Consider the following 14614-nt stretch of genomic DNA (forward strand, 5'->3'; position numbering starts at 1 on the left):
AAAAAAAAAAAAAAAAAAAAAAAAAAAAAAAAAAAAAAAAAAAAAAAAAAACTCTACTGTACCATACCTACTATGAATGTGCAGGAACCAAGTTAGGAACCTGCACATACGACCAGACCACCTATTCAGTCTGTGACCCAGGAAATAATCAGCTATATGTATGTTCTGACCCTACGCTCTTACCTTATGAATTCTGGTTTGAGAATTAAATCAGATTGAGAAAAAGAAGGAGAGCTTATAACTCAAACCAAAGAAGCCCTTCCCTTATATAAAAGGCCTATTTCCTTGTATTTTGATGCCTACCATGCCACGTATGCTCATAATCCTGAAAAACCAGAAGCAGTCTGCAATGGTTTGACACAAGAGAGGCTTAGCAACAGCAGTCCTAAACATCTTTATGGAGAATCACAAATCAGATGCCCGGACTGTAACATTAAGTGGTCTACACTAACACAGCTCCAACACCTATATTCAGGAAAGACTGCTCTGCTAAGTAGTATGCCAACCAAACCAGATTGTAAGACAAGGACAAGCAATCCTTTAAATTTTACTATCTTAAAGCCAGAGCTACCTTTTTGGTCTACAGGACAGACAGCACTATTATGAGTTGATAGAGAAGGAGCAGGCCTTAAAGTTCTGCTACTGATTGTCAAAAAGACTACAAGAACTCAAATGTGTCCAACCCTGCAATTCCAGGTCCATAAGTCATTCTATAAGCATTTTGATCAGCCAGTGCCTGAGCTTCCCTCATCAACCAAAAACTTATTTGCTCAACTAGCTGAAAACATAGTTGGCAGCTTAGGAATTTCCTCATGCTGTGTATGTGGAGGAACTAATATGGGGGACCAGTGGCCATGGGAGGCAAAGGAATTAATGCCACAAGATCACTTCACTTCACTTCCCCTACCAGTGAACCAACAGCCTCAGCCAGTGTTTGGTTGTTAAAAACCTCCGTAATTGGAAAGTACTGTATCGCCCAATGAGGAAAGGCTTTCACAGAGGCAGTAGGAGAAACAACCTGCCTAGGGCAACAGTATTATGATGAGACTAAAAACAAAACTCTATTGAAGAAATGCCCAGAACGACTCCTACTTACCAGATCGAAACCCTTTCTCTTGATTCTCTACTCTAAGCCACACTTGGCATCAGCTAGAGGCTCCAAATGCTTAGAAAGCACCCTCTGACCTATATTGGACCTGTGGAGCACGGGCATATCAGCAACTGCTGGCTAAATGGACAGGGGCTTGTGTGTTAAAAACAATCAAGCCATCCTTCTTCCTAATTCCTCTAAAGCAAGGGGAACTCTTAGGATATCCCATTTATGATGAAAATGAAAGAACTACAAGAGGCATAATCACAAAAATAAACACAAATATCAAAAAAGATGTGGACATAGGAGACTGGAAAGATAATCAATGGTCTCCTGAAAGCATCATTAAATACTATAGGCCAGCTACCTAGGTGCAAGACAAGTCATGGGGGTACCGTACCCCATCTATATGCTCAACTGTATCATAAGGTTGCAGGCAGTCCTTGAAATCATAACCAATAAAACATCAAGGGCACTAGATTTATTGGCAATACAAGCAACACAAATGAGAAATGCTATATATCAAAATAGGCTGGCTTCAGATGATCTCTTAGCCTCAGAAGGAAGAGTATGTGAAAAATTTAATGTAACCAAATGTTGCTTAGAAATTGATGATAATGGTCAAGCTGTCATGAAAATCACAGCTAGAATGCATGAGATGGCACGTGTTCCAGTTCAGACTTGGTCAGGGTGGCCCCCAGATTCCTTATTTGGAGGATGGTTGTCAGTCTTTGGAGAATTCAGAACACTCATTAGTGGGTTCTTACTTATTTTTGGCATTTGCCTCATCCTCCCTTGCCTTTTACCCCTGTTTATTAGGAGTATTCAGTCAACTACAGAGGCAATAGTAGCCCAACACACTACTACGCAGTTGTGGCTTAACCAGATATCAGCTGCTGCCAGTAGAAGAAAAAGTTCAGCTCCGTGATGAGGTGGCAAATAGTGGTGCTTTCCATTAACACCTCTGTTATAAAAAGCACCAAAGGGGGGAATGGAACAGGAATTAAAAGAAATTAAAGAGCGTGTAAGAAGAAACTCAGTTGTATGTAAAATACCCAACTTCCCCTGAAAAACAGAAAGAGCTGGAGTCTTTTAAAAACTAACTGCCTCTTTTTCTGAGTCTAGTAAGCCTTATCTCTCCTCCCTTTCCAGGCATTATGAAGACCCTGTTTCCCTAGCTGTGCAACTGCAAGGTCACCAGACAGATAAACTCAAGTTGCAAAACATGTGATTCCTTGAAAAGTAAGAAATGATGTAATGCATGTCTCAGTTGAATAATTGTATTTGTTTCTCGCTTCTGTAGTATGCTTCCCTCTGCACAGATCTCCCCTCTCCCACGAAATGCTTAAAAGGTAACTTAATTCTTTGTTCAGGTCTCAGTCCTCTGGATGTTAATCTGACTGGGCTGGTGTACCTAAATAATTAATAAATATCCTCCTGAACCCCATTGGTCTCTCTGATTCCTTAAAATCCCACTACATTTCAATCCTCATCTTTTTTGCTGCCTCCTCTTTGAGACCCCAAAAAGTCACAATGGTTAACTAAAAGCAGCTAAAGTCTGCATGATCCCAGTGCTAGAGTGAATGCTTAATAGATGTTCCCAAATTTGAGTGCTCTTAAAAGGTTCAGGCTGGAATTCTTCCAGGGCATTTCATTCATGCATATCTATTTAGTTAATTGATTCTTTCCTGATTTGGAAATTCTCTTTCTAGGTGTATTAGTCCATTTTCACACTGCTATAAAGAACTACCTGATATTGGGTAATTTATAAAGAAAAGAGGTTTAATTGACTCACAGTTCTCCATGGCTGGGGAGGCCTCAGGAAACTTACAGGAAGGTAAAGGGGAAGCAAGGCATGTATTACATGGAGGCAGGAGAGACAGAAAGACAGAGACAGAGAGAGAGAGAGAGAGAGAGAGAGAGAGAGAGAGAGAGAGGAGGTGCCACACTTTTAAAACCATCAGATCTTGTGAGAACTCATTCACTATCGTGAGAACAGCATGGGCGAAACCACCCCCGCGATCCAATCCCTCCCACCAGGTCCCTTCCTTGACATATGGGGATTACAATTCAAGATGAGATTTGACTAGGGACACAGAGCCAAACCATATCACTAGGCAAAAAAGGTGAGGTTTTTTTTTTTTCCATCTTTTGAACTGATAATGAGTTTATGCATCACTACATCCATTGAATTACAGAGGGTCACTGAGACCCTTTGGTGACACTGTCTTTCTTGTTTTCTCAGAGCTCTTTATGCTTTTTCTTCCCTCTAAACTCTGACCTTGTTTTAGAATCTGGCCATTCTTAAATATTCCTGCACAGAGAAGCTTTGGAAGAATCATAGTGTTCTTATTTCTACAGAATGGCAACCATATTCAAGTCTTCCATTGCTTTCATAGAAATGTGAGCACCTTCCAGCTACACGCAAATCTCTGTGGTCAGATGATTTGATTTATATAAACTACAGTAAATGTGATTGACCTGTCTGTTCTCTGAATGGCACTATGCAGAGGAACCAATGACTAAAGAATAAATTTCAAGGCTGTTCCTCCTCTTGTGCCATCTGGCCCTCCAACTGGTGATCCTTACTTGGTAAGCACAATGCCAGTCATGCTCACTTTTTTTTTTTCTCAAAATGATCAGTCACACAGCAGTCAGTTTACCGCTTCTGTACATCAACTACCTCTGCAGGAAAACTCATTAAGTCTGGTGCTCCTTATGGCAGGCCTGCCTGCAACTCATCTTTGATGGGTTATGTGTGAACTCCATTAATTGCAGGTTCTGGATCCTTGCAGAACTTCCTACTCTTGAGGGATGGAAGACCGGAGGAAAAAGAGATGCTGCATCCCACCAATTTAACCATGCAGTTGCTGGTGCCACAAAGTAGGCCCTATAAAGATAAATTAGGAAAGTGTGGCTGAAAACTATGGTGTGCATAAATAGTTTTAAATGTCCCATATGTGCTTTCAGCTGAAAGAGAGGCCTTCCAAAATTCAGAAACATTTCTGTTGATGGAAAAGATTCACTGTGCTACATAGCATAAGTAACCATAAAATATTCCAGACAGTTGAATTAGAAACTTGATTTCTCTTCTTTATAGGTTAGCTTTTCTTAGATCCTATTTGGTACAAATAAATAAATCTTATAAAATGTGATAAAGCTGAAAAACTGCATGAAAAGAATGTGTTTGAAGGACCTCACAGTGGCACCTTGGCCAGGCCCAGCTGTTAGCTTGGTTCCCTCTGTGAGGATCTTTTCCTACTCACACATCAAAAATAGCCCCTTGGGTGGGTGCTGTGGCTCACACCTGTAATCCCACGCCAAGGCAGGTGGATCACGAGGTCAGGAGTTCAAGACCAGCCTGGCCAAGATGGTGAAACCCATCTCTACTAAAAATACAAAAATTAGCCAGGCATGGTGACACGCACCTGTAGTCCCAGCTACTCAGCAGGCTGAGGCAGGAGAATCACTTGCACCTGGGTGGCAGAGGTTGCAGTGAGCTGAGATTGCACCACTGCACTCCAGACTGGGTGATAGAGTGAGACTCTGTCTCAAAGGAAAAAGAAAAATAAGGACACCTCTCTACCTGCTCCATGAGGCCAGGAATCTCATCACCAACGAAGGATGTATCCTCTGGTACGGGAACTTAAAGGACAGCAAATAGTTAAAATCCAAATTGGCTTTAAAGTCTCCTGCCTTTTCAGGCTGCTAGCACATTTCATATGAGGGGAGAAAGAAATCTCTATGCAGATGCTAAGCTCCCAGAGACTGGAAGGACAATATGACAGAAAAGAAGACAGTGTTGAGGTTTCCTCTAGATCTCCTCTGCTCTAAAATGTCATCATATAGAAGTAAATTGTGGCTGGGTGCGGTAGCTCATGCCTGTAATTCCAGCACTTTGGGAGGCTGAGATGGGTGGATCACCTGAGGTCAGGAGTTTGAGACCAGTGTGGGCAACAAGATGAAACCCCCTTCTCTATTAAAAATACAATAATTAGCCAGGTGTGGTGATGCATGCTTATAATTCCAGCTACTCGGGAGGCTATGGCAGGAGAATTGCTTGAACTCAGGAGGTGGAGGTTGCAGTGAGCTGAGATTGTGGGACTGCCCTCTAGCCTGGACAACAGAGTGAGATTTCATCTCAAAAAAAGAAAAAAAAAAAAAAAAAAGAAGAAGAAGAAGAAGTAAATTGTTGTGCATGTTACAGGGTGGAGGAATTGAGTTTCAGGACAGAGGGCATTTCCAGGCCAGGGGAACATAAAGGAGAGAAGAGCTGAGTTTGAGCCTCCCGTGAAATCTGGGGTGCCCTGTGGTGCCTTAAGTAAATGATGCCCTGTGGGTGAGTGGGAGTGGGGAAGAAACCATTTATGCCTATCATGAATGGGCAATCTTTCTACATATCTCTTGCCATAGACACAGAATACAGAGGTGAAGGTAATGAGATAAGACCTCCTAAAGTCTCCCTTCTGCCCCCAAAATACCTGGAGCTAAAGAGGTAGGTGAGGTTCCCACTGAACATGATTTCCAGTTGTTTATAATCCATTATCTGCCCATGGTAAATTCTGGTTGATTAGTCCAGGTAGATCAAAACTCATAGTCAATCAGAAAGCATCCCCAGGATTGAATGATGTCAGCAAACACTCTAAGTAACAGAAATTGGAAGTTGAATGAAGAGGGGGTGGATAATGTTTATTTACTCCTTCAATGGATCTGTGTAACATCTGTAGGGTCAAGAGAACAGTCCTCTATGGAGGCTTGGTATTTGAGTCTGAGAAATGAACTAACAGTGGATCATTTAATAGGAGATAATCCTTATAAATTTATCTCATGCATGTGCATGGAAGCCTTGAAAGATATGATATTCAAAGAATGGCCTGATGATTGAAGCTTAAATAGCATTCTGAAATACAAAAATGTAGCACCTTCTGATGGGAAGTGGGTAACACAAGATATGAGACAGTGAAGGGAGAAAAAGCATGATAAACAAAAGTCATCTTATTATAATGTATGTCAGGCATCAGTGCTCCAAAGAACAAGTATTCTCAACCTTTGTCTCCCTTCCTGTGAGCTAACATTCTTTTTTTTATTTGTTTGAGATGAAGTTGCCCAGGCTAGAGTGCAATGGCACGATCTCAGCTCATCGCAACCTCTGCATCCCGGGTTCAGGCGATTCTCCTGCCTCAGCCTCCCAAGTAGCTGGGATTACAGGCGCCTGCCAGCACACCCAGCTAATTTTTGTATATTTAGTAGAGACGGGGTTTCACCATGTTGACCAGGCTAGTCTTGAACTTCTGACTTCAGGTGATCCACCCACCTCAGCCTCCCAAAGTGCTGGGATTACAGATGTGAGCCACCATGCCTGGCCTTGCTAATATTCTTTTTGATGAGATTATAGGGAGGGGGCTCAAGACTATGACTTTTTTTTAGGAGGTCCTTCCTTTAGGTATAAGAACTTCAGAGAAAGCCCCTTCCTATATTTTAGGAGAAATAGCAGGGTTGGGAGACAGGAGAACATAAGAGTTACCTTCTGAAGCCTTTCTGAGACCTTTCAATCTCCTTTGGTTCAAAGTCCTCAACATGCCAAAGTGTCATATTTTGAGGTTTCATTTTTGGAGCCCCAACATACCCCTGTCATAAATGTACATACTAAAGCTGATGCTAGTGGAGACGACAATTGAATTGGTAGCTGAGTCGCAAGGGATCACATTAAACCAGTCTAAGCCAGTCTCACATTCCTAGCAATGTCAATCCAGTTAAACAGCTGTGCCTCATTTCAGGAGGTGGTGTTGCAGCTGTGCTGTCATGAAAGTTAGGTCTGTATATGGTGCAGTTAAACAGGTACTTAATAAGAGGTTGTTCTAGCAAAGCAAAAGAAGACCAAAAGTTAATCATTTAGCAGACTAGTTTCTGAGTTCATAGCGCAGCCAGATAAAAAGATTTCTAGATGTTGGTTTTGAAACAGCTCCAGTTGGAGTAGAGGCAGGCAATGTTGATCTGACAGAGTTTTCTCTCCTATAGCTCCTTGGGGCCCGATCTGAAAGACTTTAAGTTGTTGCAATTTCTCTGGAGTCTGCTCTATCACAAAGAATTCTGCAAAAATCACAACCTTTCCTGCCTTTTTGGACCAAACCAATGTATTTCTTAAATGTATTTGATATCTCATGCCTCCCTAAAAGTATAAAACCAAGCTGCACCCTGACCACCTTGGGTACATGTTCTCAAGACCTCCTGAAGGCTGTGTCATGGGTCATGGTCACTCATATTTGGCCCAGAATAAATCTCTTCAAGTATTGTACAGAGTTTGGCTCTTTTTGTTGGCAGCATGAATTACTCTTTCTCTATTGCAATTCCCCTGACTTGATGAATGGGCTCTGTCTAGGCAGGGGGCAAGGTGAATCCTTTGGGTGGTTACAATTAAAATCCATACACAATTTTACATGCATAAGCACTGGAGGCCCACAATATAAGAGACTAGAATAAGGACTGAATGATTAAAGCTTAAATAGCATTGTGAACTAAAAACAGGGGAGCAGCTTCTGATAGGGAGTTGCTGACACAAGTTATGGGAGGGTGAGGGGAGAAAATGCATGATGAACAAATGTTATTTTATTATGGAGATAAAGTCTCTCAGGTAGCAGTGTTCCAAAGAATAAGTATTATCAAACTTTTTCTCCTTTCCTGTGAGTTAGTCTTCTGATTGATGAGATTATTTGGAGAGGCTCAAGACAATTGCATTCTTTTTGGAAGATCTTCCCTTAGTCAGATAAGAGAACTTCAGAGCAAGCCCAACCCTGCATTTTCAGGAGGGAAAGAATGGGGGATGGGTAGACAGAAGAAGGTCAGAAGTTCTGAAGGAATTTGTGAAGTCTTTCAGTCTTCTTTAGTCCAACGTACTCAGCATGACAAAGTTTCCTTTTTTTTTTTTTTTGAGAAGGAGTCTTGCTCTGTTGCCCAGGCTGGAGTGCAGTGGTGTGATCTCAGCTCACTGAAACCTCTGCCTCCTGGGTTCAAGCGATTCTCCTGCCTCAGCCTCCTGAGTAGCTGGGAGTAAAGGCGTGTGCTACCATGCCCAGCTAATTTTTGTATTTTTAGTAGAGACGGGGTTTCATCATGTTGGTCAGGCTGGTTTTGAACTCCTGACCTCATGATTGGCCCGCCTCCGCCTCCCAAGTGCTGAGATTTCAGGCGTGAGCCACCATCCCCAGCCTAAGTTTTATATTTTCAAATGTTGTATTAAGAGCTCTAACAGATTAATAATATTTTATGTCTTCATAGCATTTGGCACTTAGGTAACCTCCCCTCCATTATCTCTTTTATTTTCAAAACAAATAAGAAAAAGATGGGCCTAATTAGCACTTCAGGTCTTAGAGTTAAGAGCAGACATGCCTGCATAGTTACTCACATATAGAGGAGTACCAAGCTGGTAGCCACAAGAACCCATGTTTCCATGGCAAAGTTTGGAATGAGATCCATCACCAGTTTTCTTTTTCAACTCTGTCTTCTGAGTGCTTCTTTCAGCTGTGTGCTGCTCTTTGCTGGGCTGTGCATACAGAGCTTTCTTTCTCTGCCCAGAGGTGATTCAGTTAGTGTTAACAGGGATATTTATGTGCTGGGGAAGGAGGTGGGTCTACAGCTGCAGCCAGTAGGAAAGCCACTTACGTTACTTCTCGTGTGGAGGGATTTGGGTACCCTTTTCAAACTGACAATTGGCAAAGAATTATGACTGTCCTTATTTTGGCCTCCTTTGATTTCTTATTCTGTGAACAATCAGTAAACAAATCAATCACTGCTATTGGTAAGCCCAAGAGTTATAGATTCTCAGAAACCTAAAGAAAAATACTTCTGCAAGAACATCTGCCCAGCAACTGCCTGTCGAACCTCAAACTGATGTCAGCTTTGTTATTGATCTTTATAGCCAAGGATAATCATTCCAAAACAAATATGTAATTCTCCTCATTATTTTTTTAAACTTTGTCTTACTTTACCTACCTGAATATGCACATAGTTTACCCTGGCACACATATTCCCATTGCAATGCTTTATTCCCAAATAAAATAATTATTTTAGAAAGCCCATCTCTATTTGTTATCTAGGTTGTCAAATTATGCCTCCAGGTTAACAGACAAGAAGGACTCCCTGTGCCTCAAAAGCAAAAGACAAACCCAAGAGGCCATGGCAGGTTTAGGTGACGGTCATGTTCTCTGTGTTCTTAGTAAGTGTTGCAAAACCTATTTTTCTGCAGCCAAGTCAAATAACATTTTCTGAAAAAATCTGTACCTGGGAATTTTCCAACTGCTCACCAACAGATCATGTGGTAAGAACTAACTGACCACCTTGGAACAGCCAATTAAGAGACACGTGACTTGGGGCTTAAAGGCTGTCCAATCAAGACTCTGTTCTTAACCCCTCTGACTTCTCTTTCCTGCTCTGTGGTTTTTAACTTTATAGCTCTCCACCTCCAAGGCTGCATCTCCTCAATCTGCAGACTGTGTTTTATAGAAAATGAAGCTCTCCCTCTGTCCTCCACAGATCCCATAGTCTTTGCTAGTATTTCTTGGTGATGAGGAAGGGATCAAAATTGGCTCCCAAGATCTTCTCCCTTGTGCCATCTGCACTAATCAATGCATTGGCACCAGCAAGAGTGCTCTAAGCTCAGTTATCTTCCTGGCCTGGCTGTTTCATGGAAAAATCAGTAAATCCTCTTGCATCAAGATCTCCCATTGAGGATGAGGTCTTGAGGTCTTTATTTTTTTTCAGGGAACCTGCCCTTCTGGTTCTATGGCTACCCACTTTTGGGGTATGCTTGAACTTGGAGGGGCATGCTTATGTTTCCTGGGGTGCATTCATGCTGCATCAAGTAAGCTCATGCTTCACAGGATACTCCATGCTTCAGTGTTGCAAGGACTATCACACCTTATTTGCCCTTGAAGGGACTCCTTCCTAAGGTGAGGGCTATGCATAACCTAGGTTCTAAGGCCATGGTCTCTAAGGGCTGCCATCAGGTAATTCGGTGGCTCTGTCTCTGACCAATCACTATCAGGTACTCTGGCAGTTTTTCAAGTTTAAAATTTAAAGGTAAAGGCTCGATAGAAATGGATGTGAGAGATACATCTAAATTGAACTCTGAAGCATGCAATGAGGACAAGAGGAGTCTGGATGTCTCAAAGACAATAAAAGGCTTTCTTTCAATCTGCATTTTTGAAAGTTTCAAACACAATTGGGACTTTAGCTATGTTTTAATAGGAGACTAACCCGAAGACTTAACCCATGTCTCAGAAAATCTGAAAAACTCGAAGACCCTAAAACGGAGAGTCCTATATCTTCCTGCTGCCCCATTTGTGTTCTACCTCCACTTTTCTCTTTTTACCACCACTGTCTTTGGAACATTGCAGGGACCTGGCAACTTGGTACCAGCAGGGGCCATTGAGCTCCTCTCGCTCCTCCATGATGATTGAAAACTGGATGGGTCTCTCATGAGTTTTGGACTTCCCACTTGATTGACAGCTGTCCGTTTTGTTCAACTAGTTGTTCTCACTCCTGGATAAAAGGGAGTGAAAGTCTCTTTCTTCGAGACTTACTGTTTCTCAAGAAGGGGGAATCGCTCTGTATTTCTCCCCCACAGACATGTGAATGAGTATGTACGCTATTTCTCCCATTAATCTCCTTTGTGGGAGAAAGGACAAACATTTTTCTTGGCCTCTGCGGTTCTGTCCCTGTAAGCAGGATACCAAAGCCATTCTGTTCTTTCAGAAGCCTCAGTGAAGGGAGCCCAAGCACTGGTAAGTCAACAGAAAAGTAAGAATTTCTTTTTCTTTCTTTCTTTTTTTTTTTTTGACAGAGTCTTACTTTATTACCCAGGCTGGAGTGTAGTGGTGTGATCTCAGCTCACTGCAATCTCCACCTCCTGGGCTCAAGTGATCTTTCTATCTCAGCCTCCCAAGTAGCTGGCACACGCCACCATGTCTGGCTGAGAAAAGTAAGAATTTCTTTCCAGTCAGGCTCCTGGCCTTTCATTCTGGGAGATCCACTTGGGCAGACGTTAAGAATTGCTCTTTGTCTCCTCTGCAAAATCTGAATAAATAGAAGAAAAGGATTTGTGTGACTAGTACTGGGTGCAGCAACTCTAGGGTACTGTCTAGTACTTTCTCTTATGAATACTCATATTGTTTGATCCCTTTTTCCTCTAGAAATGGTCTTTTCCTTTGTTCCTGTATTTCTGTGTTGTTCTGTCATAAAAAGGGCTACAGGAGTGTAGAACATGGGCCTGAAACCCCTATAAACCCACTTGTTGGAGCTGGCTCTGCAGACTGAGCAGCTGGTGCTTCTGAAGAGCACACCTGTTGTTCTACATATGTCCAGTTCTCAGGGGAGTTTCTCTTAGGAAGCCCCATCCGTATGGGTATTTTGCTTTCCTAACCCTTGTGGCTTGGTTAGTCCTGGGAAAGTCCAATCCCAGGAGAATCTACCCAGTGTCACATATCAACAGGCCTGAATTTACTGGTTTTGGTGTCACTCAAAAGGGTACCTTCAGTTTTTTAAAAAAAATCAAAGCCTAGATAAAGTGTTTATAAAGGATAGGTTCTCAGGTAAAATAGACTGACTTCTTTTTCAGAACTATTAATAGTACAGCCAAATATTAAAATGCTTTCTTTGGCTAGGTGAGAACTTTCTTTGGCTAGGTGAGGATGCTCACGCCTGTAATCCCACACTTTGGGAGGCTGAAGCAGGTGAATAACTTAAGGCCAGGAGTTCAATATCAGCCTGGCCAATATGATGAAACCCCATGAATATTAAAAATACAAACATTAGCTGGGCATGGTGGTGCATGCCTATAATCCCAGGTACTGGGGTGGCTAAGGTGATCAAGAGGACCACTTGAGCCTGAGAGGCAGAGGTTGCAGTGAGCCGATATCACACCACTACACTCCAGCCTGGGAGACAGAGATAGACTGTTTCAAAAAAGAAAAAAAAAAAAAAAAAAAAAGCTTCATCACTCTGAGAGCTCCATCCTTAATTCAGTAATCTAATCAGGAAATTTCCATAAAAAGATAAGAAAATTATGGAGAAGACATCACAATAATGTTACGGGATCCTTGGGGTGCTGCTTTTATGGCCTAAAACCTCTGGCCAGTGGCACCTCTGCCCAAGTTTTGCTCGGACTTGCTGGGCTTGTTCTATCCACTGGGGTTGGCAGGCTGCATTCAGCCCATGCTACCAGCCTGGATCCCATGGCTGCCAAGGGTGAGTCAGGAATGGAGCCAAGAGGGGTGTGTGAGCGAATGTGGGGTCAGGCCACTGCACAGGCAGACACTGCAGCTGCTGCAGTGGCAGGCAACTCTGGGTGCCAACATGGGCACTGGCTCTCTGTGAGGCTGTGGCTGGACCAGGTGCGTGGCAAGTAGTTTCCCCAGCTGGAACTAGGGGATGCAGTGGTGCCTGCAAGCTTGGAGACACCAGTCACTGCAGGATACCAAAGAGTCACAACCCTGTTTTGGGGAGCTCCCAGGTCTGGGCTCCCTGAGGGACTGCAGCTCTTTTCTCCTTCTCTTTGCCTGCAACATGGTGAACAAGGGGCATGTTTCAGCCCTGTTTGTGTTATAGCTCTTTTACCTCTGCCATTCAGTGGGTCCTGTGTTCTTGTCCTTCGACCAGGAAGAATGAGGTATGCAGACAGGTGCAGGGTAAGCAAGGTGAAGAGGAGCATTATTGAGCAATAGAACAGCTCACAGGAGACCAACAGAGGGTAGCTGCTTTCCATAGTCAGGGTGTCCCGATGAGTGTTCAGCTCCCAGCAGAGAAGAGACCTTGGATTGGGAGGCTCCTCTCTGCAGGTAGGTCATCCTGTCATCTCTGCAGCTCTCAACAGAGAGGAGGTTTTGGAGTGGGTTGCTCCTCTCTGCAGCTGCTAGTCTGCATGTCTCTGCAGGTCTCTGAGGCTCTCAGCAGAGAGGAGGCCCTAGAGTGGGTAGCCCCTCTCTGCTGCTGGTTGTCTAAATGTCTTCTGCTATCAGTAGAGAGAGTAGTTCATTTCTGCAGCTGCTCTTCCTGATGTCTGTTCAGCTCTAGCTGAACCTGGGGCTTTTATGGGCCCCAGAGGGGAGGAAGTGTGCACTGATTGGTCCTTGGGAAGCCATGGGAGGGCTGGAAAAAGAATCACAAGTTCCCACTCTGGTCAGTGGGACTGGCAGCCCAGCTCCCAGCCTTCAGGCCCTCCCTGACCTGAAGGTGGGGCCTCACCAGGGACACACCTCCTTCTACCCAGGAATCTGTCTGCCTCCTACTTTCATTCATGGCACCAGGGCTCAGCCTGACTTTGCTCTGAGATTTGAGAGGGTGCTGACAGCAGGGAGAAGCCAGGGAGCAGGAGCAGGCACTTTGGATCCTGTGAGGGTAGGGGGCCTTCCTCGGCCCCCAAGAGTGCAGGGATGCCTGAGCCTGCAGCTGGTGGGTGCCTGCAGCTGTTCAGGGTAGGGGGGATGGAGGGTGAGGAAAGTTGGGGGTGGGTGGTAAGGGTGGGTAGGGGAGGACTTCTGCCTACTCCATGGAGCTGGAGGCCTGGTCTGCAGCTGTGGTTTGGGTGGCTGCAGCAGCACCCAGGGAGCTCCTGCCCCAACTTGGAAGGGGCAGGGCTCCATGGAGTGTGCAGCCCCGCCTGCTTCCCTGTTGCAGCTGGCATGATGGCAGTGGCAGGCTGTCTGGAGCAGCCACTGCCATCAATAACCTTTGTACACTTGTTCCTAGTTATAGAATTTATGCAAATAGATCTATAAAAATAAATGTACTGACCACTTTAGGACAAATATTAGAGAGACCACAAAAAACTTTGCAGGACAACCAGAGTTTCTAAATTTCTTAGCTTAAATGGTTTTAACAAAATGTTCAAGTTTTATACAGTTAATTGCTACAAGTCTGTAACTAAAACCTAGATTACAGTAGTTCAATGCATACAATTGACAGATAAGTCAATTTTGTAACCTTGCCTTTCATGACAAGTCTTTTGACTTTTGTTTTTTGGCTCTTTTATTACTTAAAAAAGATTTTAAGGATTGATGAATGCCTTCCCACCTCTATTCCTGTCTGGCCTAGAACATATAAATCAGTTATTAGTCTTTTGGTTTTAAGTCCTTTGGCCATAAGAACCCCATGGAGGGACAGGGTGGACTTGGGGCAGACAGCCACAACATCACAGCAATGATGAGACCAAATAAAAGTTTGCCATTGATGTTGGCTCTGGAAAATCTTGGCCCAAATAAAGGAGAATGTAAACCAAAAACAAAATCCCAAGCTCCCTCCACCGACTAAACAGACTCCCTGTTGGCTAAGTGGATGCCAGAGGAACCCGAAAAACTGAATTCCAGGGCATGATGAAAAGGGAGGTCCAGCATGCCTCATTATACTCCCTCCTTTGCTTCTTGTCATTAGACTTTCTTTCCTAAAGGCGAAAGAGAAAGCAGCCCCTTCAAAAGATTCCACACCAATATTGTCAGTTATGAGCTTATCCTCCCAGGTACAGAGTAAAGATAA

At 43.5% G+C, this 14614-nt stretch overlaps 1 protein-coding gene across 1 annotated transcript in view; it reads right to left on the minus strand.

The window, feature by feature from the left end:
• CYP3A43 (cytochrome P450 family 3 subfamily A member 43) overlaps positions 1-10958 on the minus strand; it is a 52450-nt gene extending 41492 nt beyond the window's left edge. Inside the window, 1 exon segment of the mRNA XM_017886186.1 lies at positions 8493-10958. Within this exon segment, the coding sequence (XP_017741675.1) occupies positions 8493-8563 (71 nt within the window). The 5' untranslated portion in view covers positions 8564-10958.
• Between the last annotated feature and the right edge of the window lie 3656 nt (positions 10959-14614).

This window comes from Rhinopithecus bieti, unplaced genomic scaffold (genome assembly GCF_001698545.2).
Source record: "Rhinopithecus bieti isolate Rb0 unplaced genomic scaffold, ASM169854v2 scaffold_14454, whole genome shotgun sequence".
Lineage (NCBI taxonomy): Eukaryota > Metazoa > Chordata > Mammalia > Primates > Cercopithecidae > Rhinopithecus > Rhinopithecus bieti.